We start from the raw sequence: 26675 nt of genomic DNA, 5'->3' as shown, positions 1-26675 counted from the left end.
AAGATAAAAAAATATGTGGCAAGAAATCTTGTGAACCTGCTACACAACAAGAAGAGTGTGTCTACGGGTCGGCTGGGTTAGGCATTTACCTACCCTACAAAAGGTGTATTTCTTCACTTTGATGGTCTTCAAGTCTTTATCCTAAGCTAACACATGGAAACTGAGCCAGTGAATGCAAAAAAATGAAAAAGAAGTCATCTTGTCTAAGTCTGGGTAAGTAGGGAAAAAGGTATATTTCCCAAAATGTTGGTGTATTCCTTTTAAGAATGTTCTTTGCTGATCAAGTGGTTCATTAAGCATAGCGAGCAAAACCGACTCATCTTCCGCAGTTGTGGTATTTGAGTTTTTCTTCAATGGCTTATTTGAAGTTTGCACTGGCAGCAGCAGGTTTGTGAAAACACGGTACCTTGCCTCCCCCGATAGCAAGCCACAGAACAGCATGAACAGCAACAGAAATCAAGCAACGCTTACCCGAGACCCGAATATCGGTACCACGTAGAGTGAGAGAAAGTGTATAACTGTCGGTATGACGATGTTCTGGTTTGCTTGTAAGCCATGAATGAGCTGCTAGGTAGGGCTGAAGGAGCGTCAGACAGTAGGTTACGGGAAATAGGCCAAGAACACAGTCGGGCCACCACCGAAAGGCAGACCGGTAACAACCGGTAACTGCGTTCCTCATTCCAAACACTTCGATCTTTAGATTGTCTTTACAGTACTTAGCAAGATTTTTCTTGCTCAGCACAGGGATGCTTGTGTCCAATTTTCACAACTAACTTGAATGAGAATTGCCAAATTGTCTCCATGTGACCATGTCCATGGAGCAAACCCACTGTACGGTGTCAGTCAGACATCAGCCTACATTAGGTATGGACCGGTATGGGATTTTTGGAGTATGATAGCCTTTGGCAAAAATTCCATGGTTTCACGGTATGACGGTATTGCGCACCACTATAATGTGTTATTCTAAATTGAACAGAATGTATTTCACTTTAAATTAACCTACAAGCAGGGTTGAAGGGGGCCAAGCAGTCCAGCAGGGCAGGGTTGCCATGGAAATCATGTTAAACGTGTGGCTGTAAGCACTGATAGCGAGACCAAAGTGTAACTGAGATATGAGCTCACCTCCTGTTTAGGTGGTTTGCCTTTGATTTGGCTGTAATAGATAAATGTTTTTGAAAATCAAAAAGGTTTTTTATGAGAGTACATATACCAAGTTTGGTATCAACACATCAAAGCGTTGCTGAGATATGCCCTCACTTCATGTTTGGCGGCTTTGCTGCCGATTTCGATGGGCTGAAAAAACTATTTCAAAAAGAAAAAATTAAGATAAGATTAAATTAAGATCATCTGTGCCAAATTTAAATGTGAAATCTGAAAATGTTTTAAACTTTTCGATAAAATTCAATATGGTGGCCGCATCAATTAAGTGGACATGAAAAGTTGCCATGACTCGGCCTTGGGACCTCTCACGGTATCACCAGACACAATAATTTTTTTTTAAAGCAAACGCATCACCTGTTATTAGCTAAAATACATTTTTGCTTTTTGCAACGCCCCCCAGTGATCAAATGATGGAAATGTTTTGGAGCTTTCTCAAAATGGAGTCCCGTGTCCAAGTTTGGTTTTGATTCATCAAAGCATTGTTATGACCTCACTTCCTGTTTTGCGGCTTGACTGCCATTTATTATTATTTTTTACTGCCAAAACAACTTTCATCCGTTGGTGGCGCTAGAGCGCTTAAGGTGGAGACCTGGTGAAAAGAATCAAGTCCCCAATCAGTGTGCCAAATTTAAAAACTTTTTACCGTATGCTGTTAGGGGCTGCCATTGATACCCTAGCCAGAAGGAAAAGATGATGATAATGAATAAATAATACTGTGCGCTAAACTCACTGTGCGCTTATGCAGTTTCGCTGCTTGGCCCCCAATTAAAATAAATGCAATCTAGTGAGCCTAAAACCTGCAGCTCAACCTTTTTGGAGACATGCTAATTATCTTCACATTAGCTTTCCCTGGGAAAAAATATGAAAGTTATCAAAATGAATGAAATGGGCTACATCGCGCGATATCACCTGCAACAGGCAGAAGGTTGAGAAAGATGGAATATAGAAAGTTGAGGTGGAAAAACACCTGGAGTTGTAAACTAGCCCTCCAGCATACCTTGAAAGAGAAACAGCTTTGGCAGACGCTCTTATCCAGAGTGACTTGCACTCACTGAGCACTTTATTAGGTGTTACTTTATTACACCTACTTATTCATGCGATTATCTAATCAACCAATTGTGTGGCAGCAGTGCAATGTAGATCATGTCGATACGGGTCAGGAACTTCAGTTAATGTTCACATCAACCATCAGAATGGGGAAAAATTTGATGTAGTGGGAGACAGGGTGGTTTGAGTATCTCAGAAACTGCTGATCTCCTGGGATTTTCACATTACACTAGTCTCTAGAGTTTGCAAAGAATGGTGCAAAACACACAAAAAAAATCCAGTGAGCAACAGTTCTGCAGACAGAAACGCCTTGTTAATGAGAGACATCAGAGGAGAATGGCCAGACTGATCAAAGCTGACAGGAAGGTGATAGTAATGCGAATAACCACACATTACAACAGTGGTATGCAAAAGAGCATCTTTGAACACACAATGCATCATAGCTCTAAGTTGGTAGGCTATAACAGTAGAAGTCTAAAAATAAGTAATACAATGGGAGCAATAATTATTTGATCCCTTGCTGATTTTGTAGGTTTGTCCAACGGAACTGTGTAGAATTTTAATCATAGGTACATTTTAACATTGAGAGACAGAATATCACAAAATAATCCACAATAACAACATCATATAAATTTTATAAATTTTATATCATATTTTCACATGAAATAAGTATTTTATCCATAGAACAATAGGACTTAATACTTGGTGGAGAAACCTTTGTTAGCAAGCACAGAGGTCGTTTGTTGTAGTTTTTCACCAGGTTTGCACAGATCTTGGGAGGGATTTTGGTCCACTCCTCTTTGCAGATCCTCTCCAAATCCTTAAGGTTTCGAGGCGCTTGGCAACTCGAAGCTTCAGCTCCCTCCACAGATTTTTGATGGGATTTAGGTCTGGAGACTGGCTAGGCCACTCCAGGACCTTAATATGCTTCTTTATGAGCCACTCCTTTGTTGCCTTGGCCGTATGTTTTGGGTCATTGTCATGTTGGAAGACCCATCCATGACCCATTTTCAGTGCTCTCACTGTGGGAAGGAGGTTGTCGCCCAAAATTTCCTGGTACATGGCCCCATTCATCCTCCCCTTGATATGGTGAAGTCGTCCTGTCCCCTTAGCTGAGAAACACCCCCAACGCATAAGGTTTCCACCTCCATGCTTCACAGTGGGGATGGTGTTCTTGGGGTTGTGAGCATTTCTCTTCCTCCGAACACGGCGAGTCGAGTTGATGCCAAATAGCTCTATTTTGGTCTCATCTGACCACATCACCTTCTCCCAAGCCTCCTCTGGATCATCCAGGTGTTCTTTGGCAAACTTCAGACATGTGCCTTCTTCAGCAGAGGAACCTTGCCCGCACAGCAGGATTTTAATCCTTCACGGTGTAGTGTGTTACTGATGGTTCTCTTTGTGACTGTGGTCCCAACTGCCTTCAGGTCATTAACAAGCTCATTACATTACATTATTGGCATTTGGCAGACGCTCTTATCCAGAGCGACGTACAACAAAGTGCATACCCATAACCAGGGCTAAGTGCGCTGAAAGACCCTAGAGGGAAGTACAATTTCAATTGCTACCCGTACAACAAAGATAAGGACCAGGGCCAATTTTTTTTTCAAATCAACAAATAAAGCAAAAGTGACCAAACTTAACTATCCAAATACTGCTTACCTAGCCAACTAAAAATACCGAACACTACGTAAATCACAAAGACAACAATTACGGTTCACAGGGAGGTAGGGAGGGATGGGGAGAGGTGCTCCTCCTGTGTAGTACTGGGCTGATCCCTGACCTTTCTCATGATCATTGATATCCCACGAGGTGAGATCTTGCGTGGAGATTGGCGATGACTTTGTGTTTCTTCCGTTTTCTAATAATTGCTCCAACAGTTGTTAACTTCTCACCAAGCTGCTTGCTTATTTTCTTGTAGCCCATTCCAGCCTTGTGCAGGTCTACAATTTTGTCCCTGATGTCCTTAGACAGCTCCTTTGTCTTGGCCATGGTGGAAACGTTGGAATCTGATTGATTGTGTGGACAGGTGTCTTTTATACAGCTACATAACTGTATAACGAGTTGACACAGGTGTTTTGGGTAATGAGTTGAGATTAGGAGTGCTTCTAATGGAAAACTAACTGGTCTGTAGGAGCCAGAATTATTAATGATTGGTAGGGGATCAAATACTTATTTCATGCAAAAATACGATAGTAAATTTATAAAATTTATATGATGTTGTTATTGTGGATTATTCTGTGATATTCTGTCTCTCAATGTTAAAATGTACCTATGATTAAAATTCTGATTTATTTAAAAATATGATTAAATTAAAGTTCCGTCGGACAAACCTACAAAATCAGCAAGGGATCAAATAATTATGGCTCCCACTGTAAATACCTAATAAAGTGCTTGGTGAGTATATATCGAAGACTGGACAATTGGCAGCTCAAATGTTTCTTGGACAGGTGTGTTAAGTTTCATTGTTAATGTTAGGGAAAAACCCTTTCTACATCTCGGTGAGCATTGTCTGATCTAACAGATCTACAGTAAAACAACATTTTACTTGAGTTTAATTTTCTTATTTATTTGCAAATAGATACAGAAAGTGAGAGGGCTTACCAGCTCTCTGATTTGAAACACAAATACAGTATGACTTATATACACAGTGTTGGTACTTTTCCACAAGGGGGCAGATTCTTCACTAAAACAAGGAAGACATACAGCTGACAACCGAGTATTATCAGTATTTAGTCTCCAGATAAACTACAACCTTGCCATAAGATCAGAATGTGCAAGCAGCCCCCTTCTAGGAAAAGCAGAGACATTAATCTCATTAATCTCAAGTCTGTCTGCTTGAGAGAGAGACAGAGGAAAATTCTTAGTCTAAATCCATCTGTATTATAGAGCATATTTTCAGCATACATGGTCTAATTTGTAATACAGATTATAATAAAAGGTTATTTTTAATCACATGATTGTCTCTATGTTAACACACACATTGTCAATTAAGAAAGAAAATTACCCTTACAGTTAGTTCATGGGGCGGCATGGATGGTGCAGTGGGTAGCAGCAAGGAAGTCCTGGGTTCGAATCACCGTCGGCCGGGGCCTCTCTGTGTATAGTTTGCATGTTCTCCCTGTGTTTGCGTGGGTTTCCTCCGGGTACTTCGGTTTCCTCCCGCAGTCCAAAAACATGCAGGTTAGGATGATTGGAGAGTCTAAATTGCCTGTAGGTATGAGTGTGTGAGTGAATGGTGTGTGTGCCCTGCAATGGACTGGCGACCTGTCCAGGGTGTATTCCTGCCTTTCGCCCAATGTATGCTGGGATAGGCTCCAGCCTCCCTGCCACCCTGTTCAGGATAAGCGGGTTAGGAGAATGAATGAATGAATGAATGAATGAATGAATGAGTTAGTTTATGCATAAAATAGCTAGGATCCTTGGAGTGCCATCTGCATTTGGAGTCTGTTGTTGTCTCTCAACATGAGGACAAAAGAAGTGTCAAAGGCAGTAAAGCATCAGTAGGCTTAAAAATATTAAAAACTAAATCATAGAAAAAAAAATCTGCTGTCAAAATGAACTGTTTGGTACATTGATAAGACTGGTAAGCTCAGCAATGGCAAACGACCTGGTGAAGCCATGGAAAGCAGCCCTATTTGGTTGTTTCAAAGAGAATATTTGTTTGAACCCTCAGCAGCCTGCCCAGTGGTACATGTTGTATGAAGTAGACCACCGTAGATACAGTACCCGTAGCCGGTATTAATGCATTGTGAGTTGGAAGCCTTGTCAGTGCATAGGTCAAGATAATGTTCTCGGTGCTTCTGTGAATTTCCTTTATTTTTTTGCTTTTGCCAATCATTATCTCTTATTTAAAACATGTTTTTTGGGCTGAATTTCTTGTCTTTTTTTTTTTTGCCAACCATTATGACATTATCTCTCACTTTAAACATAGTTTTTGGGTTGATTATGCTTCATAATCTACTTAAAGCATTTTATTCATTTTCAGAGTGGTTTTTAGACCCCTAGATATTTTACGGCCCTATGCTGATGAAAAGATAGGAATTCCGACTTGGAAATTATGCAGTATTGAGATTCATGAGTCAAAACATTTGATCTGTAGTAAAAATATATGATTATTTTATGTTTTATAGCAATGCACAATTTAGCTATTTTGGATAGATTTGGAGACACTCATACCGGACACGGATACCATACTTCTTAAATTCTGCTTCAAAAATCTTTAATTATGTGTTTTAATAATATAATTTAATTAGATCTTTTTAATAGATCTTCATTCTTCTGCATATCGACCTCATATTTTGCACCCTTGTGGCCAAGGAATTTAGAAATGTATACTCTTTTTTATCTCTTTCCTGTTCGTGACTCTCAGTAATTCATATCAAAATAAAGAACTTTTTATTTTGTGTTTTCGCCTGCATTGTTTTGTATTAGTAGCACTTCATTTATACCTAAATTATGAACATAAACTACATTAAGTTTTGTCAGTATTATAGAAGTGTCTTCCTTCATGTAAGTCTCTGTGGCTTCATTTGCACCTGATCACCTCATGAGTCACTTCATGAGTCACTTCATGTGACTTGTATCTAGATAGTGTCCGCATATGATTTAACCACATTGCATTTACATTTGGTAGTCAGATGCATCTCTGGTCAGCCTGATTAAAATCAGATTGCTAATTTGCAAAACCCTGACAACCCTCTTCCTGTTTTGTTCCGCCTCTCGCAGAGCAAAAATGGTTACTGCTTTCAAAATAGCAAGTTTCTAATACAGAAGTGACCCTGGTTGTGGCCGCAGCAAAAATATTTTGACTTCTGTAAACACTCTGAAGTTTGTTCTGAATGGAATTATCTGTCTGTATTGCTAGTCACATGACATAATACTTTGGGATCAGTTTCAATTGTCATTTGTGTCTTGGAGAGACAGATGCATTAACACTTCCGTCTTAAACATCCATCTCAAATGTGTCTCAGAGACCACATCCCGAAGTGGTTTGGGTGATTCTATTTGAATCTGTTCCTAATGCATCTTGGGTTTTTACACCTGAATTTTTATGTTTATAATCTATCTGGATATTTTCTGGGTATTCGAGACGCATGAAATTGGGTCTGTCATGCTCACCTCCGGAGTTTTAAAGCCCCAACACTACAAAAATGGGCAAGGGCAGCTAGATTTGGCATCTGTGCAAATGGGTGAAACTGTCTGACTATATGAATTTAACTAGACAAGTAATTACCTGAAAGTGATAAAATGTATTAAAAGGACAAATGTGTTAAAAGGTAATTAGCTAGAACGGTCACAACTACAGGCTTACTAATGGCACTTGGCTGGGATGTATAATTTAGCAACAAGGATTTGCCCTTGGGGAGTGTAGTTTATTACCCGTATTGTTGGAATTAATTATAATCAAAAGATAAGAGATTAGATTCCCCAACCAGTAAAGAACTGTAAGCATAGCTAATACAATGATCTTAATGTAGTTAGACTTTGATTTCCCTGTGGGAATAATGAATAGCACATCTTCTTTTGGAAACGACATGTGACAAAATTATGTCACACTTTGGTACTATATATACAATCCTTTTTAGGTATTTTGCTTCCATAAATAACACTGTGTGTACTTTTATCCATGCAGCATCTCACAATTTTGTCTGGTCATATTGTGAGCCTGATGTGTTTTGGTTTATAGTATTTTGTTGTACAGAAAAGACAAAAAAAGTGATTTCATGTTTGATTATTCTGTATATGGGAACAACATTGTTGTATGGGTGTTATAGGATGTCTGTTGGAGTGCATATTTCATCTAAAAACATTTGTGCAGCCACAATTCAATGCCTGGCTTGTTTCCAACACCTTGTTGAATCCATGTCATGAAGAGTTAAGGCTATTCCCCTCTAGGGGGTCCTACTAGATACCATATATACGTTTCTTGAAAACTATTGTAGGTATACAGAAAAGGTAGAGGGTTGGGATTGTTTGATCATGCTCACATTTTTCATATGCATGTTTTATTTCTGCAGGACAGAGGAGAGAATGATGACCTGACCGAGTCCACCATGTTTAACCTGTTGGCCAGTGCATTTGAGATAAAGCCTGCCTTTCCCAAACAAGTACGCAACAGAAGGCAGCCGTGGAGCTCTGCAGAGAACCTTCACAAAGCAGCTAAGCCCAACACCTTCCTAATGGCCCCGGATTCACTGAAGGTACTGAAGGCACTGAAGGCACTACCATTTAATCTCCCAAAACAGAAAACATGCAATCTGTACACATCAGGGTATCACAGTGAGATTAAATGAAACTTACTGATCATTCATTTTGCATCACATAAATGATATGATTATCACATCACAAAAATATTAATAGCTGTCAATACAGTGCATTTCTAAAATGTATCATGCTAGTGGGTAATTGTCACAAACGGACAATTATTGAAAGTTGCAATAGCTTCACAATTATTTGCTAAATGAAAAGGGTCATTTGAAAATAATAAAATCATAAAATATAATATGACGCTTATAATGTGGAGCAATACAGAAACATGGTCCTTAATGCCTGTATGCTGGTTTTCGTTTTTACACGATAGTTCATTGAAATTTGATCTCCACTGATTGGCTAGGGCTTTAGCTCACCTGGTGTCCCAGGTCTAAACCAGTCCTGATTAGAGGGAAAGGAATTAAAACCAGCTGTACCACTGGCATCTAGGGCCAGATTTGAGTATCCATTCTGTATTGTTCCAATGCATAATATAAATATCATGATCTCTTGTGATATATTAACTGTCTTTCAAAATCAGTGTTGCCCTTGTCACTTCCATCTTACTGATGAGCAGTATTGAAATCAGTCTATAAGTGCCTCTAGTCAAGTTCATACTATCATATACATTTCAGGTATTCCAGAATTTGGAGTATCTCTGTAGTTTATGTATGCTGAATTATGTATTCTAGATTCATTCTGGGAAAGCAAAGGTAAACTATGGAGTCTTGTCCCTAGACTCTAAAACAGAGAAAACAAGAAGTCGATCGATGCAATACCTTCCGAATGACCAAGAGTTTTCTGTATCTTCAAGAAAATTGGTACGTATTTTATCTGATGGTTTGATTAAATCGAGCTCTACCTTCAATATTGTTTTTCAAGTATTGTTTTGTCATGTCTAGTTGGGGATTCACCTTTTTTTGTAGAACTATTCTACAATGAATTGTTTTTCTATCACAGGCATAGCAGCACGTTTCAGCTATGGCATAAAGTGGCAGAAGGACATTTTACTGTAGAATCTACATATTTCTCTGAGAATAGGCAATTGTGCCTTTCATGAACTTTCAGTATGTATCTCCTGAAGTAACCAATGTAACCGTTGTCATGGTACTGATGTCAGTGTGTGATGTTTTAGAATGCGCAGCTTGAGCAGAGTTACGCGGCACAAGCCTATAAGAAGTTCATCGTCAATAAGGGACTGAGGGAGCCTGAGGTAAGACTAAAGCTACATCAGTCTTGTAGTTTTTCTGGTAAGAAATGAATGTTGATTAGATTTAGCCATTTCTCATCAGTAATCATTGATGAATTTTATTTTCTCTTAACTTCAAAAGATTGACTAATATGTCCACAGTATATGAGCAATATGCAGTATATGAAGTCAATGAAAAGATGTGAAAGTGATCTTAAAGTTTCTCAGAGCATGTGAGCAGAGCACATAGACATATATACAGTCCCCTCCAAAAGTATTGGAACAGCAAGGTCAAGTCCTTTGCAATACACTGAGGACAATTGGGTTTGATGTACATTTTACATTTACATTTACATTTTTACATTTTTGTCATTTAGCAGACGCTTTTAATCCAAAGCGATTTACAAGTGCATAGGTTCTTCCACAAGTTAAAGCATTACATCGATAACTAGTAAAAAAGATTTTTTTGGGGGGGTTAGACAAGAGGGATAGGGGGGCAGGGAAAATCGTCTCTCACTTGTCTAAATTATTTGTTGAATGAACGCGTTACCAGTCAGCTAAAGACAAACTCGCCTCTAGCCAAGGGCAACAACGTTCTTTTGAATTTGAGGGTTACGTCATCGGGGAGTGTTGTCGAGGTAATCTGCTACCAGCCTTCGCTTTTCACTGCACCATCCATGCTTACTAACTAGCTGAGCTAACCATGCTACATAAGGTACAGTTTGAAAAGGTGTGTTTTTAGTCTGCGTCAAAATAGGGGGAGGGGTTCTGCTGTCCTAACAGTGGTAGGCAAGTCATTCCACCACTGAGGAACCAGAAAGGAAAACAGGTGTGAACGTGCAGCTCGACCGCCAGGTGCTCGTAGAGAGGGAACCATAAGGCGACCAGACCTGGGAGCTCTGGTCTAGCTGGGGAGTAGGGAGTGATTAAGGATTGTATGTAAGGTGGGGCAGTCCCCTTAGCAGCCTGAAATGCCAACACTAGGGCCTTGAATCGGATGCGTGCGACAATAGGAAGCCAGTAGAGGCCAATGAGGAGCGGGGTGACATGAGCCGACCTGGGCTGACTGGTGATCAGGCGGGCTACATCATTCTGGACCAGCTGGAGGGGCTTGATGGTAGAAGCTGGGAGACCGGCTAGGAGGGAGTTGCAGTAATCCAGGCGGGAAATGACGAGCGCCTGGACTAGGAGCTGGATGGCTTTCTCCGTCAGGAGATGACGGACACGGCGTATATTGTAGAGAAAGAACCTGCAGGTTCTGGCAGTGGAGGATACTTGTGGAGCCAGGTTGAGGCAGTTATCAAGAGTCACCCCAAGATTCTTTGCCGTACGGGAGGAGGAAACTATAAAGTCCTCAACAGTCACTGAGAGGTCAATTGTCGGAGAGGACTTAGCAGGGATGTAGAGAAGCTCAGTTTTGGCAAGGTTAAGCTTCAGGTGGTGGGAAGTCATCCACGCAGAGATATCAGCCAAGCGGGCAGAGATCTGTGTGGTGACCTGGGTATCGGGGGGGAAGGAAATAAAGAGTTGGGTGTCATTGGCATAAGAGTGGTAAGAAAAGCCATGGGAAGAGATAACAGAACCAAGAGACATGGTGTATAACGAGAAGAGGAGAGGACCAAGAACTGAGCCCTGTGGGACTCCAGTTTGTAGGGGGTGAGGGTCAGAGACTGAGCCCCTCCAAGTCACCTGGTAGGAACGACCAGAGAGGTAGGAGGAAAACCAAGCAAGTGCAGATCCTGTGACACCCATCCCAGACAGTGATGAGAGCAGAATCTCATGGTTGACTGTATCGAAGGCGGCCGACAGGTCGAGGAAGATAAGGACAGAGGAGAGGGATTTGGCTTTAGCAGAGTGGAGTGCCACAGTGACCGCGAGCAGGGCGGTCTCAGTGGAGTGGGCACTCTTGAAGCCGGACTGGTTGGGATTGTGGAGATTGTTGTGAAGAAGATAAGTGGACAGTTGAGAGCAGACTGCCCATTCCAGAGTTTTAGCAAGAAAGGGAAGAAGAGAGACAGGCCGGTAGTTCAGAGCAGAGGGGCAGAGCTCTTCAGAGCAGAGGGGTGAAGAGTAGGTTTTTTTAGCAGGGGAGTGACTCTGGCCCTCTTCAGGGAAGAAGGCATGGTGCCGGAAGAGAGGGAGGTGTTGATTAAAGAGGAGAGAAAAGGGAGAATGTCATTAGAGATAGATTGTAGAAGGGGAGAGGGGATGGGGTCAAGAGGACAGGTGGTCGGGTGGTGGGATGTAAGGAGTTTCAAAGTGTCGGAGTCAGAGAGGGGAGAAAAGGAGGCTAGGGAGTTGGGGAAGGTAGGAGGGTCAGCAGGGGGAGAGGGTTGGGTGAAGGAATTGCAAATGTCATCGACCTTCTTTTCAAAGTGGTGTGAGTGATGAGGGAGGTGGGGGTGGAGGGGGGGCCAGAAGAGAGGAGAAGGTTGAAAACAGTTTGCAGGGATTAGAGTCGGACACGTTAATTTTCGAGTGAAAGAACGAAGATTTAGCTAGAGAGACAGAGGAATGGAAAGATGATAGGAGGGCATGGAAGGATGTCATATCACTGGGGAGACAGGACCTTTTCCATTTTCTCTCCGCTGCCCGCAGTTTGGTTCGGACAGCTCGTAGAGCATCAGAAAGTCAAGGACAGGGGGGAGGCCCGAGCTAATCTGGTGGTGAGGGGACACAGAGAGTCAAAGGAAGATGAGAGAGAGGACATGAGGGTTGTAGCAGCATCATCGGGAGACAGTTGAGTGAAAGACTCCGCGGATGGTAGGGAGGAGAGGATCGTAAACGAGAGGGTGGAGGTAGACAGGTGGCGTAGGTTACGCCGACAGGTGACAGTGGATGGTGGGAGAGATGGATGGGTGTTAGAGAAGAGTGGAAGAGAAAAAGAGATGAAGGAGTGGTCAGATATATGGAGTGGTGTTACAGAGAGGTTGGTTGTTGTGCAGCTCCTTGTGAAGATGAGGTCAAGAAGGTTGCCTGCTTTGTGTGTGGGAGGGGAAAGAGTGAGGGTAAGGTCAAAAGAAGAAAGGAAGGAGAGAAAGGTAGACTGGGTGGACTCTGAGTTGAGATTGAAGTCACCCAGGAGGATCAGGGGAGTGTCATTGACTGGTGAGGAGCTAAGGAGGATGTCCAAGAATGCTCATCCAAGAAGCTCCCCAGAGGACCCCGGGGGCGATAAACAACAATAATAAAGAGATTGCATGGGAGAGTAACAGAAACTGCATGAAATTCAGCCGGGTGGCTGTGTTCTCTGGTGAGAGCCACGTTTCAGTTAAGGCGAGAAAGTCAAGGTTGAGGTGGGAGGCATAGGCTGATATGAAGTCTGCTTTCTGGACGGCGGACTGGCAGTTCCAGAGGCCACCAGCCACACAGAGATCAACACCAGCGGATCTGGGAGGGAAGATGAGGTTCAAGATATTCTGGCCATGTTGGTGGGAAGCAAAACTCCTACCTGACTGGGACCTGGGGAGAGGAGAGAGGACAGGAATGGGAAAGAAAAACATGGAGGGAACTAGGGAGGACAAGAGGAATCCTATGCAGTGAAATACATGAGATGACAGATCTTAGAACATATCACCTTTTGTATCAGACCACCCAATTTTTAGGTGAGAAAAAGTATTGGAACATGTGATTCACGTGCGTTTCTTGTTGCCCAGTTGTCCTGTTAAATTGATTGGTTAAACAATAAATAGATCTGAATGTGTACTTTTGGTTTTAGCCTTGGGTTTTGCCTGTGAAGACTACATTTGTGTTAGAAAAGATAAACCAACATGTGGAAACATTGTGAGAGCTAGCTGTGAAGAAAACCCCCAAAAAATCAGTTGGTGACATCACAAACACAGGGGAGGTGTGAAGGTATCTGCACAGGGCAAGTGTGAAGGTATCTCAATCCACTGTTCGTGGAAGTCTTAGAGAGCAGCAATATAGAGGCTATACCACAAGATTCAAACCACTCATCAGTAGTAAGAATCAGAATGCAAGATTACAATTAGCAAAGAAGCACAGGGATGAGCCACAAAACATCTGGAACAAAGTTTCATGGACTGATGACACCAAGGTTAACCTTTACCAAAGTGATGGAAAAGAGGGGAAGTGTGGAGAAAGAGGGGATCTGCTCTTGATCCAAAATATACGAGCTCATCTGTGAAGCACGGTGGAGGAAGTGTCATGGCTTGGGCTTGCATGGCTGCTTCTGGAGTGGGCTCACTAATCATTATTGATGATGTAATTCATGATGGTAACAGCAGGATGAATTCAGAAGTCTACAAAAACATTCTGTCTGCCAACTTCTGGAGAAATGTGTCCAAACTAATTGGAAGGAACATCATGCAGCAAGACAATGACTTAAACCACATTGCCAACACAACAAAGGACTTCATTCGGGAGAAAAAGTGGAAGGTTTTACACTGGCCAAGTAAATCACCAGACCTTAGCCCAATTGAGCATGCATTTCACCCCCTGAAGAGGAGATTGAAGGGAACAAAAAACAAACCAACCAACCAAACAACAATTGAAAGAGGCTGCAGTAAAACCCTGGAAAAGCATCACAAAGGAAGAATGCAACAGTTTGGTGATGTCAGTGGGTTGCAAGCTTGGTGCAGTTATGGCAAGCAAGGGATATGCCACCAAATATTAAGTGTTATTTACTTTGATTTACTTAAATTCTTTCTGTTCTAATACAAAAACTTTGGTGGTCTGATACCAAAGGGGCATTTTTGTTCAGTAGTTTACATCTTGGTGTTAACACCAGGAAATAAAAGCTGAAATTTTATCTCAACCTCAAATGTATTCAGTGTATTTCAAAAACAAAGGAATTGCCCTTGCTGATCCATTACCTTTGGAGGGGACTGTACATGGTGTAGGGACTACAACTTCCACATTCCCACAGGAAAATTCTGCGACGTCCACCACGAATGACGTCTAACTTGGTTCAGCCAATCCCGTAATGGCGGGAGCAATAAACGGTCCCGTATAAGAGCAAGACACGTTCTTGGGATCTCTCTTCTGCTTCTTCTGCCTCTTCTGCTTCTTCTCTTGGACGCACCCTTTTTGGGCATTCGCTTCAGCTCATCTGCTCCGAGACTCGGACAGAGGCTGAATGCTGCACAGCGCACTACCAGGCCTACGGACACACCCAGTTACCTCGCGGTAACTACGTGGCCTATAGTGAGTGGAAATTGTTGTACGCGGAACGCTACATCAGTTTACCCCAATAAAGCCCAACAACGAAACAGCAACGAACTTTTACACCTGGAAAAGGACCAGCGGATCAGACGACAACGCGCTGCTAAGACGGGAACACCCCAGCCTGCGCATCTCTCCCGGACACCATTCACAGCACCATCGCCGCTTCTACAAGGACAGCATGTCTTTTGGATCCAGCAATGCGTATGGACTCAGTAAGAAAACAAACATTCAGGCATAGCCAGTGTTTAGTTTAGTCTTAACTGTTTTTGTGAATCTGTGTTTCAATATTTACCATCCAACCATTGTAATGTGTTTGGTTAGCTACATATATATGTACGTGAATTGATTCGCCGTCTTTTGCGCATATATAGAGTAAAACTACGCAAGTAGTCCCTTCTCACAGCTAACTCTAACTCATTACCACACCCAGAACTCTAGCGACACGCGCGCTTGCGCGCGCCACACACACACGCACACACACATACCAAACTAATTTTCCTTACTAACTTCCCGTTAGTTTATCTGTTATGTGTTTGTATGTTTGTTTAATAAATATATTTTATTAAACCCCGGTGTCCGTTTTGGAATCGCATAGACATGAGAGCCGAGTTAAAGCAGTCTTTCGAAGAACTTCCAACCTTCAGGTTATCGGTATGTTTAATCATTAATATTGGTTATTTTAATTATTAATTAAAATACTAAATTTGTGGTTAGATATTCTGATAATAGTAATTTTATGAGACTGATTACTTTTTGCAGTTATACTGCTACACAACGTTTAACTGGCGCCCCGGTTTCGTAGAGAGTAAAATCCCTGCGTTATTTGGCGGCCCGTGCGAGGACCCTACATTATTTGGCGGCCCGTGCAAGGACCCTACATAATTTGGAGTCCCGTGCGAGGACCCCTACATATTTTGGTGCCCCATGTGAGGAAGACTAGCTTTGGCTCAAATTTCATGTCTTGTGACTTCATAACGAATTCCCCATCCTAATTTGGAGCTCTGCGTGAGAAAGACGAGCTTTGGCTCATGTCACGTGCCTCCAGAACGAATTCTCGGCATTCTTTCTCAGCTAAATTGCCACCAGTGCAATCTTTTGAAAATACCGCTAGATGTCACCCTTGTACCATTTTTGAAAGCCTGCATGAGCCGCTTTCTCAATATACTGCCCCCTCGTGTAACATTGTGGCATTACATTCGTAATCTTACACGGTAGTTTGTTGATTGGCATTTACCTTCCGGTATAATACGTATTATCAATAATAGTATTATTAGCCGCACTGTATTATTAATTATAATTACTTGGTCAAAGTAATTTTAATAATTAATTGAATTTTACATTTAAATCCAAATTTAATTGTAATTTCAACCAATCACATTCTGGTATTTAGGATTAATGTGATCAGCATCACAGTTCCTATTTTACGGTCCGAATATCCGCCATATGTTTGTTCATTTTGCTGTTGTTGCATTGCAGTACCGCTAGTGCAACTCGAGTCCCTGTGTGATGCTATAGCTACCTTGTACTATAGTTATAGAGAATATTCAAAGAGCGTTTTAAATTCTTTATCCTTCATCACAACTTGTATGTTGGATTGTGATATTGGGAAACAATTCATTGCCAACTGTTAGGAGCTCAAGGCCCTTGTCAAATTGTTAACTTCAAGAGTACCCTCTTAAGTTACTGATTTTAGCTTTTAGCTTTATTTGGCTTGAGATATGGAACCCATATCTATTGATGAGTACCTTTCCTTTTTAGCCCAAGGTTTAGCACCTGGCTACATAGCTTTCCTGAATCAGATGAACCTCACTGATTGTAGGAAAGAAATGTTCTCATTAATCAACGAGAAAGGTCACTCCCCCAACCATTCAAAAGACCCAATTCTAAGTTGTCTGGTCTTGAATTTTGCCAGACAGATTAGTCTTGCTCTTCAGAGCAACAAAAACTTAGACTCAGAGATGGCATACCTCAGAGGACAACACACCAGTGTTTTACTTGAGCTTCAAACTGTTGGCAAGAAAGCAGTACAATACTTGCGTGATCTGCATTCAGCCGAATCAGATCTTTGTTCCTACAGAGAGGAATTATTTCAGTTGAAGAGTAGATGCCACAAGCTACTGCATCCACTCTCTTCTGTAAGCCTGCTTTCTCAGGCTTGCCCAACTCCAGCTTCTCCTGCTTCCTCCTTACACCACAAGGCAGGGGAAGGGGGGTCACAAATTGATTCGGGTTTGTCAGATCCCGGTTCCACAACTTGCTCTGATGGACACTCGTCAGTCTCCTCAGATTGCAGTGCTGTTGACCACCCATGCAATGGTTTGCCCACCTCTTCCCTGGAGAGGGAAAGGGGGGACTCCATCCCAACGGTGGTCCATCTCCGCAAGGGAGAAACAGTCAGGCAAGTACAGGACTGCACCTTCCATGCCCACCCCTCTCATGAGGAGGTCAGGGAACCCTCCCGTGGACACGGTAGAGGAGATCTAACGTTATTAATTGGGCACACAAAAAGCAACGCTAATCCCGCTAGCTTTCCCTTTATAACTGAGAGGATAGGTGACAGCTCTGTACAGTACACTGACAGTGACAATTCATCTTCTGCCAACCATTGTGAGAATGACTGTTTTGTAGCTCCGCCCCCTAAACCAAAACCGAGGACGTCGAGCTCCGCATGAAACGCATTCACATTCAAATGTGATTTCAGTCTCTCCTTCTCCAAACAGGCAAACTAGTGCAACTTCACATGGTCTTCGCTTTGAGGAGCTAGAGGCCATGGCGAAGTATGTCCACACATTTGACCCCAAGGACTCCGAATTTAACATTCAGAGTTACTTGAGAGAAGTTGACTACTGTCTCTCGGATCTGCCCAGGGCAACCGATCGAGAAAAGGTACGACTTGTATGGAAAACCTCTACCAGAGAGATCCATACATTTATGGAACAACTTCCACCACAGGTTCGTTCCAGCTATCCCAAGGTTTGTGAAGCGTTGGTAGCTGAGTACCTGCCACGGTTTGATCAGGCCACAGCCATGATCAAATCTGTGGAGGTTAAACATAGCCGTACAGAACGACCAAAAGACTTTTACCAACGACTTAAACATGCTTTTTTCCAGGGCAGAAACGGACCAGGCTTAGATGAAGATCAAGCCTTCAAATCCCTTTTTGTGCACAACCTGCACCCCTGTGTCCGAACTCATGTTTCACTGTTTTCAAGGGGCCAACACTCAGCCCTTGAATTAAGAAATGAAGCCCAAATGGTCTGGGACACTTTAAGGATTGTGCCCAGGAACGAGGTATTGGAAACAGCTAAGCACGTTGTTCCAACCAAGCCCGCCGGCACTTCCCAAGTTGCCCCATTAAAATCTAATGGCTCAAAACAACGGCATGTGAGTAAGTTCCCGGTTAAGAGCCACCGTGGTCGCTTCTCACACTCTGATTCCAGCCGGAATTGGAGAGAAGACCGACCCGGTAGGCCCAAGCCTCAGAGTCACCAGCATGACTCTGATAGGGAAGATACCTTGTCTGTAGAGAGCTTCTTCAGTTCCTCTGAGGACAACTAAAGCCTCTAACCTTTGTTCAGTAGTGTGTATGCCTTGAGTAACCACTCCAAAGAGCTATCTGGTCTTGTTCAACCTCCATCAAAAGACGTTGAATAAGACTGATCTATAGCCGTGGTCTCCTCACAGGCAGACTCCCAGCTGATGCTTTGACCACTTTCTTTTGCACACCTTTCCTACCAAAGGGGGGTGGCAAAATAAACTGGTAGTTTATAGCAGCCACTTAGATTTGCATGTAGCAGCAGCAAACGCAGATCGTAAGTAGGTACTGTAGAGTTAAATCCGACACCTGCTATAACTGATAAACGTTCATTGCTTCTTTCTATACCTACTGAACCATCGTAAAGTATTGCATGTAGAAACTACAGTGTAATCTTTACAAGTATATTGCCACACCCCAGTGTGCCTTACTCCACCTCTTCCCCAAGCAAGACAAGACCACTTGTGAGCTTACCACATCATTTAGAAATGAGACCACCTCTCCATTTCCTTCCTGATGACACAGCCATAAGGTTAAGCTTGGATACAGAAAGCTGCCCTAATTTGAAAATGTCCCCACATATTTCAGATGACAACCCTCGTCAGCAACCTGACTGTAGGGACTAGAACAATTGGTCAGTCTGAACAAGACTTCCAAAAAGACTACAGCCTCTCCATCCTAGACCCCTACATCATCTGAAAATTTTCATGGCTGGGTCATTCCTGTTGGTGCTCCACCTTCTGGACACCATCCAATAACTAACAAAACACCTGAACTAACAAAACGACTAACCCTTTCACCAAGGTTTCTTTTGTTTTGTGACAATGTATTCACTGTTCGACCTTAGTGTTTCACATTGTTTGTATCATGTGTCTTAGACCAGTTTAGTTAATTGTTGATAAATGCCTGGATGTTTGTCAGTCAATTGTGAACTGTGTTACCGACCCAACGTACTTGACCTGTGGACTGTGAACTGACTTTTATGCTCTCAAGGAACACTGGCTTCAGCCGCATCCTGAGACCACAGGGGGGATGTAGGGACTACAACTTCCACATTCCCACAGGAAAATTCTGCGACGTCCACCACGAATGACGTCTAACTTGGTTCAGCCAATCCCGTAATGGCGGGAGCAATAAACGGTCCCGTATAAGAGCAAGACACGTTCTTGGGATCTCTCTTCTGCTTCTTCTGCCTCTTCTGCTTCTTCTCTTGGACGCACCCTTTTTGGGCATTCGCTTCAGCTCATCTGCTCCGAGACTCGGACAGAGGCTGAATGCTGCACAGCGCACTACCAGGCCTACGGACACACCCAGTTACCTCGCGGTAACTACGTGGCCTATAGTGAGTGGAAATTGTTGTACGCGGAACGCTACATCAGTTTACCCCAATAAAGCCCAACAACGAAACAGCAACGAACTTTTACACCTGGAAAAGGACCAGCGGATCAGACGACAACGCGCTGCTAAGACGGGAACACCCCAGCCTGCGCATCTCTCCCGGACACCATTCACAGCACCATCGCCGCTTCTACAAGGACAGCATGTCTTTTGGATCCAGCAATGCGTATGGACTCAGTAAGAAAACAAACATTCAGGCATAGCCAGTGTTTAGTTTAGTCTTAACTGTTTTTGTGAATCTGTGTTTCAATATTTACCATCCAACCATTGTAATGTGTTTGGTTAGCTACATATATATGTACGTGAATTGATTCGCCGTCTTTTGCGCATATATAGAGTAAAACTACGCAAGTAGTCCCTTCTCACAGCTAACTCTAACTCATTACCACACCCAGAACTCTAGCGACACGCGCGCTTGCGCGCGCCACACACACACGCACACACACATACCAAACTAAATTTCCTTACTAACTTCCCGTTAGTTTATCTGTTATGTGTTTGTATGTTTGTTTAATAAATATATTTTATTAAACCCCGGTGTCCGTTTTGGAATCGCATAGACATGAGAGCCGAGTTAAAGCAGTCTTTCGGAGAACTTCCAACCTTCAGGTTATCGGTATGTTCAATCATTAATATTGGTTATTTTAATTAATTGAAATACTATATTTGTGGTTGGATATTTCTGATAACAGTAATTTTATGAGACTGATTACTTTTCGCAGTTATACTGCAACACAACGTTTAACTGGCGCCCCGGTTTCGTAGAGAGTAAAATCCCTGCGTTATTTGGCGGCCCGTGCAAGGACCCTACATAATTTGGAGTCCCGTGCGAGGACCCCTACAATGGAATATACAGCATTACATTAAAAGATATTGTGGCTGATGCATTTATAATAGGTGAGGAGAACAGAGCGTTACAATGTGTCCCAGCTGTGCTAAAACAGCCTACGAAAAAAATCTTGTAACCCATAAGGCAGTGATGTCAATGAGATGTATTTGGAGTTTGTGGTGTTCATGATAAGTTAACCAAGCAAACTTGGTGAAAAAACATTTCATGGTGCTAACACACAGTTTTGTTAATAACTCTTGATGAAGTCTTCAAATCGTCCTGCCACTCCTGTTTATGTATAAGCACGTTGCTATAATACATACAAGTGAGGACGAACCGATCATTTTTGTGCAAATGCACACCGAAATGCCACTATGAAAAATCCCCATGTTAATTTGTGGCACGGTCTCCCATAGGCTATATGTGAGTTTCTCTATCAAAATCAAAAAAAATTTCATTGCGAGTTGTTACTTGCTGGGAGATGACCGACTCTGGGCTAACAAAACTTTGGGCTATACCTTTTCATCATGTATAAAGCTATATTTCTACTCTGAACGTTTACTATTGACATTAAGACATACAGACCATGAAAGCAAATACATTTTTTAGTAAAATCCGATGAAGCCAAATAGCTATATTAACTTGACTTTTACTCTGAATTTGGCAGTAAAACATGCAGATTACGAAAGCCAAGATATTCTGCTACGAAATTAAGGTTTTATTTATAGAAACATCTATGTATGTGAAATTGGCCATTGTGACATTGACTCATATATACAAGGTCACATATTTAATCTTATTTCCCTATAGCGATTGCATTTAATAAAATCACAGAAAATATTCCATAGGTTATAGTGATACTACATCTGAAAGAATTTAACTTGCATTCATTTTACATTTACATTAACCTATGCACTTGTAAATCGCTTTGGATTAAAAGCGTCTGCCAAATGACAAAAATGTAATGTAAAAATATTTTGGACATTAATCCAAAGCGATTTACAAGTGCATAGGTTCTTCCACAAGTCAAAGCATCACATCCATAACTAAGAAAATACACATGTATACATATGAAGTGCTGTTCTAAACATATAGTCATCATAAGTGCAATAATTTTTATTTTTATTTTCTTTTTTTCTTTTTTTGGGGGGGGTTTAGACAAGAGGGATAGGGATATCAGAAAGGGGGCGGGAGAAATCAGGAGGGAGGACTAAGAGTTTGAAAAGGTGTGTTTTTAGTCTGCGTCGAAATAGGGGGAGGGATTAGGTAACAGTGGTAGGCAAGTCATTCCACCACTGAGGAACCAGAACGGAAAACAGGCGTGAACGTGCAGCTCGACCGCCAGGTGCACGTAGAGAGGGAACCATAAGGCGACCAGTGCTGGCAGACCAGAGTGGTCTAGCTGGGGAGTAGGGAGTGATCAGGGATTGTATGTAAGGTGGGGCAGTCCACTTAGCAGCCTGAAATGCCAACACTAGGGCCTTGAATCGGATGCGTGTGGCAATAGGAAGCCAGTGGAGGCCAATGAGAAGCGGGGTGACATGACATGTGTAGGTTTGTCCAAAAGCTGCTTTTACTCTCCTGTTCAGACTTGAAGTCCATTTGGATTTTCAATGGAATCTTTTTTTATGTAAACCTATTAGGATAAAAAAATATATATTGTGGGGGAGACAAAAAATGTCAAGCTTTAAATCCCCCTATTAATACAGATGACATACAATAACACATTCTTTAATTGCGTTACTTTGAATTTCCCCAACCTAATAGGCTGACATCACTGGATGTGTTTGTTTTGAGAAGTTTTGCCCCATATTTAGGAAACAGCGACACTGACGCTGATTTAAAAAATGCCTACACACATAATTAAAGCATTTAATCCAAATAAGCTCAACTGACAGTGACAGTGCTCCTTTAACTATGTTTTAAATGCGTTTCAGGTGCCGTCAGGGAAGACTCTCCCAGGAAGAAGGCGCACAGTCCTCTTTTGAAGAGGCTAGGAAGAAATGGTGGCGAGAGCACTGTAACGTTAATTTTATTTTAGGATTTAATGTAGGCTATGTGTTCTTTAATATGTTTTTATCTTGCTTGTTTCTGTTTGTTTTAATAAATAATAAACATTTATCTACGGTCTATGGTTTGATCTCTCTATGGCTATATCCAACTAATTGTGTACGTGTAAAAGACTGCCAGTGTGCAATCTAGCCAGTAGTCTCTGCAGCTCTAGCCCTTGGAGAAGGGCAGTTTAGGTGACCACGATTGGACAGAAAATACCTTCCACATTAAAAAGAATCAACAAGAGGGTGAGTATCTTTCGTTAAAAAAAAACCTCCACCCTTACTATCCTACCATTAGGAGTTTTTTCATGGTAATCACACTGAATACTCAGAGCACATAATCACCAATATATTACTCCAACTATGGGAACAGGACAACACACATTACAAGTATGTGTTTCTATACCTGCAGAATAAAATGGCATGTGGAAATATTATTCCAATTCTAAAGTGTTGTAATAATGTAGTTCATATATCCAAAATGTTACAATCCTTATGACATTCTTTCATTTAAAAAATTGTTTTTTAATCACAGCTCCCCATTGAGAGAAGCTGTATATAGCCTGCAAACCTTTACTTAGTGGGACTACGAAAATGTAAAAAGAAAAATGCTCAATGTAACTATGAAATTGAATTTGGACCTCAAGTTTATTAGTAATTTGAATCAGAATTGGGGGAATCTTTGTCGTCAATCGTTGCAAGGAGGGGGTCATTTGAATTCTAACTAAAACAGTGACCCCGTGTAACTAAAGGGAACGCTTCAACAAATACATTAAAACACTGCTTACAGGTGAATTCGTAATTTTACCATAAGTCTTTCAAATACGCCCACACATGATTTTCTACCATTGGCGGTATACCAAAAAACAAATATGAGGAGTTAAACTTCATATTTATCCATACGTATAAAAGTAAAACTGACTGATTCTCACACACAGATTTACAACCGGTCTGGTTTCAGATTGGACAACCCACTAAAGCAGTAAAACTACTGCTCACTTATCACGGTCCCCAAAACTGTTATATTCTCATATTGCTCTTTTTATTCATTGTACAAAATTATGAATAAATATTATACACTACACTCATGAATGATACCTTATCTTCTATCATTTTATTTATGGTGGACTCTGGAACATTTCTCTCCCTCAGGAAATACAAGTGAAAAATTAGAATATCGTGCAAAAGTTCATTTATTTCAATAACTCAACTTTAAAGGTGAAACTAATATATTACATAGACAAATTACATGCAAAGCAAGATAGTTCAAGCCTTTATTTGTTATAATTTTGATGATTATGGCTTACAGCTTATGACAACCTCAAATTCAAAATCTCAGAAAATTATAATATTACATGAAATCAATTAAAAAAGGATTTTAAATACAGAAATGTCGGCCCTCTGAAAAGTATAATCATGCATATGTACTCAGTACTTGGTTTGGGCCCCTTTTGCACAAATTACTGCCTCAATGCGGCGTGGCATGGATGCGATCAGCCTGTGGCACTGCTGAGGTGTTATGGAAGACCAGGATGCTTCAATAGCAGCCTTCAGCTCTTCTGCATTGTTCGGTCTCATGTCTCTCATCTTTCTCTTGGCAATGCCCCATAGATTCTCTATGGGGTTCAGGTCAGGTGAGTTTGCTGGCCAATCAAGCACAGTAATCCCATGGTCATTGAACCAGGTTTTGGTACTTTTGGCAGTGTGGGCAGGTGCTAAGTCCTGCTGGAAAATAAAGTCAGCGTCTCCATAAAGCTTGTCTGCTGAAGGAACCATGAAGTGCTCTAAAATTTCCTGGTAGACGGTTGCGTTGACCCTGGACTTAATAAAGCACAGTGGACCAACACCAGCAGATGACATGGCTCCCCAAATCAACACTGACTGTGGAAACTTCACACTGGATTTTAAGCATCTTGCATTGTGTGCCTCTCCATTCTTCCTCCAGACTCTGGGACCTTGGTTTCCAAATGAGATGCAAAATTTGCTCTCATCAGAGAAGAGGACTTTGGACCACTGAGCAACAGACCAGTTTTTTTTTTTCTTTAGCCCAGGTAAGACGCTTCTGGCGTTGTTTGTTATTCAGGAGTGGCTTCACAAGAGGAATATGACATGTGAAGCCCATGTCCAGGATCCGTCTGTGTGTGGTGGCTCTTGATGCATCAACTCCAGCCCCAGTCCACTCCTTGTGAAGCTCATCCCTGCACCTTTTTCTTCCACACTTTTTCCTTCCACTCAACTTTCTATTAATGTGCTTTGATATAGCACTTTGAGAACATCCAACTTCTCTTGCAATTACCTTTTGAGGCTTTCCCTCCTTGTGGAGGGTGTTGATGATGGTTTTCTGCACAACAGTCAGGTCAGCAGTCTTCCCCATGATTGTGAATTCTACTGAGAGACAATTTAAAGGCTCAGGAACCCTTTGCAGGTGCTTTGGATTAATTAGCTGATTAGAGTGTGACACTTTGAGCCTACAATATTGAACCTTTCCACAATATTCTAATTTTCTGAGATTTTGAATTTGGGGTTTTCATAAGCTTTAAGCCATACTCATCAAAAATATAAGAAATAAAGCATGATATTCTAATTTTTTTATATCCTAAACACGCATAATTCACATAATGTTAAGACAATTGTAATCTGTTGTCAAGTTAGTTTGGATTTTATGAAACTGAAAGACATGTTTGATATTTTTTATTGAATGTAATTAGAACATAGCCTATACTTTGTGGGATGCCACGATCGTTGAGTCTTGTAATGTACAAAGCATTAACCTTCGATAGGCCTATATCACACCGGATGAAGCGAAAGTTTAGTTTCATTGCCCCTTTTTGTTTCAAACCTGTTGAACATTTACAAGATCATTATCGTTGCAAGTTTCGATGTGGGCTACCACTCGTACACACACAATTTTAAATATTAAAATACCTGGACAGAGCAGACTCCCATTGTACCCTTCGCTCCTGTTTGCTACTGTACTCGTCTTGCATTTAACCATTAAAGCAGGAGCAGGAGTGATCGCTCCAGCTACTTGTTTGTTGTCAGAATTCAGAGAAATAAAGTCTATTCCATATGTAGCCTACCTCTTGTGACAGAAAGGAGCCAGTGAATGAGAGAGGCAAATGAGCCACTGAATGCCTGAACGACCGAGCCATGAGTTGATGCTGAACTGAAAGTAGCCTATGTAATCGATCATTTTAAATATGTCTGAACTTTAATAACAATGTAGTTTCTTAACCCTTTACCCCTAGGCCTGTAGCAGGCTGTACTGTTAAATGAAGCTTTTTCACTCATATAACTAGAAAACCAAAATCATAATTTATATTTCTGTGACTTTTCAGACAAATAAATATTACTATCATTCCTATCATTTAGCTAGCTTTCGGGCTGCTATGCCATTTTCGAAGTGAGACCACAACAAACATGGACCAAATAGAGGAGAGGTTGACTGAGGAAGTCCATAGATACGTACATTTGAATGACCACATTACAAAGACTGCCAGATGGCAGCAAATTCATGGAAAGAGATGTCTCCACATAATCCAAACGCAATAACCAGTATTCTGTCAATGTAGTCATATGCTGTTTTCTCATCTTCATAGCTCTGCCAATCCATGTATAGACACTGACTGTATATTATTAACTGTATGTAAAATTACAAAGACTCACTTCAACTATTTACAATTTCCTTCACAATCACAGGCTGGAAATGATTCCACCCCAAGTACTTCAGCTGTTGAAGAGACACCCACAGAAACAGTTGCTGAGGAAAACCAACAACCACCAGACATTCCACCTTCATATTCAAAATCATCATGAAGTAGTGAGGTCAACCTGTATCCCCCCAACCATCTCCTCTATCCCCCCAACCATCTCCTCTGTCCCCCTCAACCATTGCCTCTATCCCCCCAACCATCTCCTCTATCCCCCAACTATCTCCTTTATCCCCCCAACCATCTCCTCTATCCCCCAACCATCTCCTCTGTCCCCCCCAACCATCGCCTCTATCCCCCCAACCATCTCCTC

At 41.7% G+C, this 26675-nt stretch overlaps 1 protein-coding gene across 2 annotated transcripts in view; it reads left to right on the top strand.

Moving 5' to 3' along the window:
• The window catches only part of zgc:158260 (uncharacterized protein LOC571389 homolog), a 37174-nt gene extending 14455 nt beyond the window's left edge, over positions 1-22719 (top strand). For both annotated transcript variants that reach the window (XM_061259371.1, XM_061259370.1), the window contains exons 5-8: positions 8229-8411; positions 9153-9281; positions 9596-9673; positions 22536-22719. In XM_061259371.1, coding sequence (XP_061115355.1) covers positions 8229-8411; positions 9153-9281; positions 9596-9673; positions 22536-22586 — 441 coding nt within the window. In that variant the 3' untranslated portion in view covers positions 22587-22719. The remainder of the gene's footprint in view (positions 1-8228; positions 8412-9152; positions 9282-9595; positions 9674-22535) is intronic.
• The last annotated feature ends 3956 nt before the right edge of the window (positions 22720-26675 follow it).

This window comes from Conger conger, chromosome 11 (genome assembly GCF_963514075.1).
Source record: "Conger conger chromosome 11, fConCon1.1, whole genome shotgun sequence".
Classification (NCBI taxonomy): Eukaryota; Metazoa; Chordata; class Actinopteri; order Anguilliformes; family Congridae; genus Conger; species Conger conger.
The sequence above is the reverse complement of the archived record's forward strand: the minus strand, read 5'-3'. Positions and strand labels throughout refer to the sequence as shown.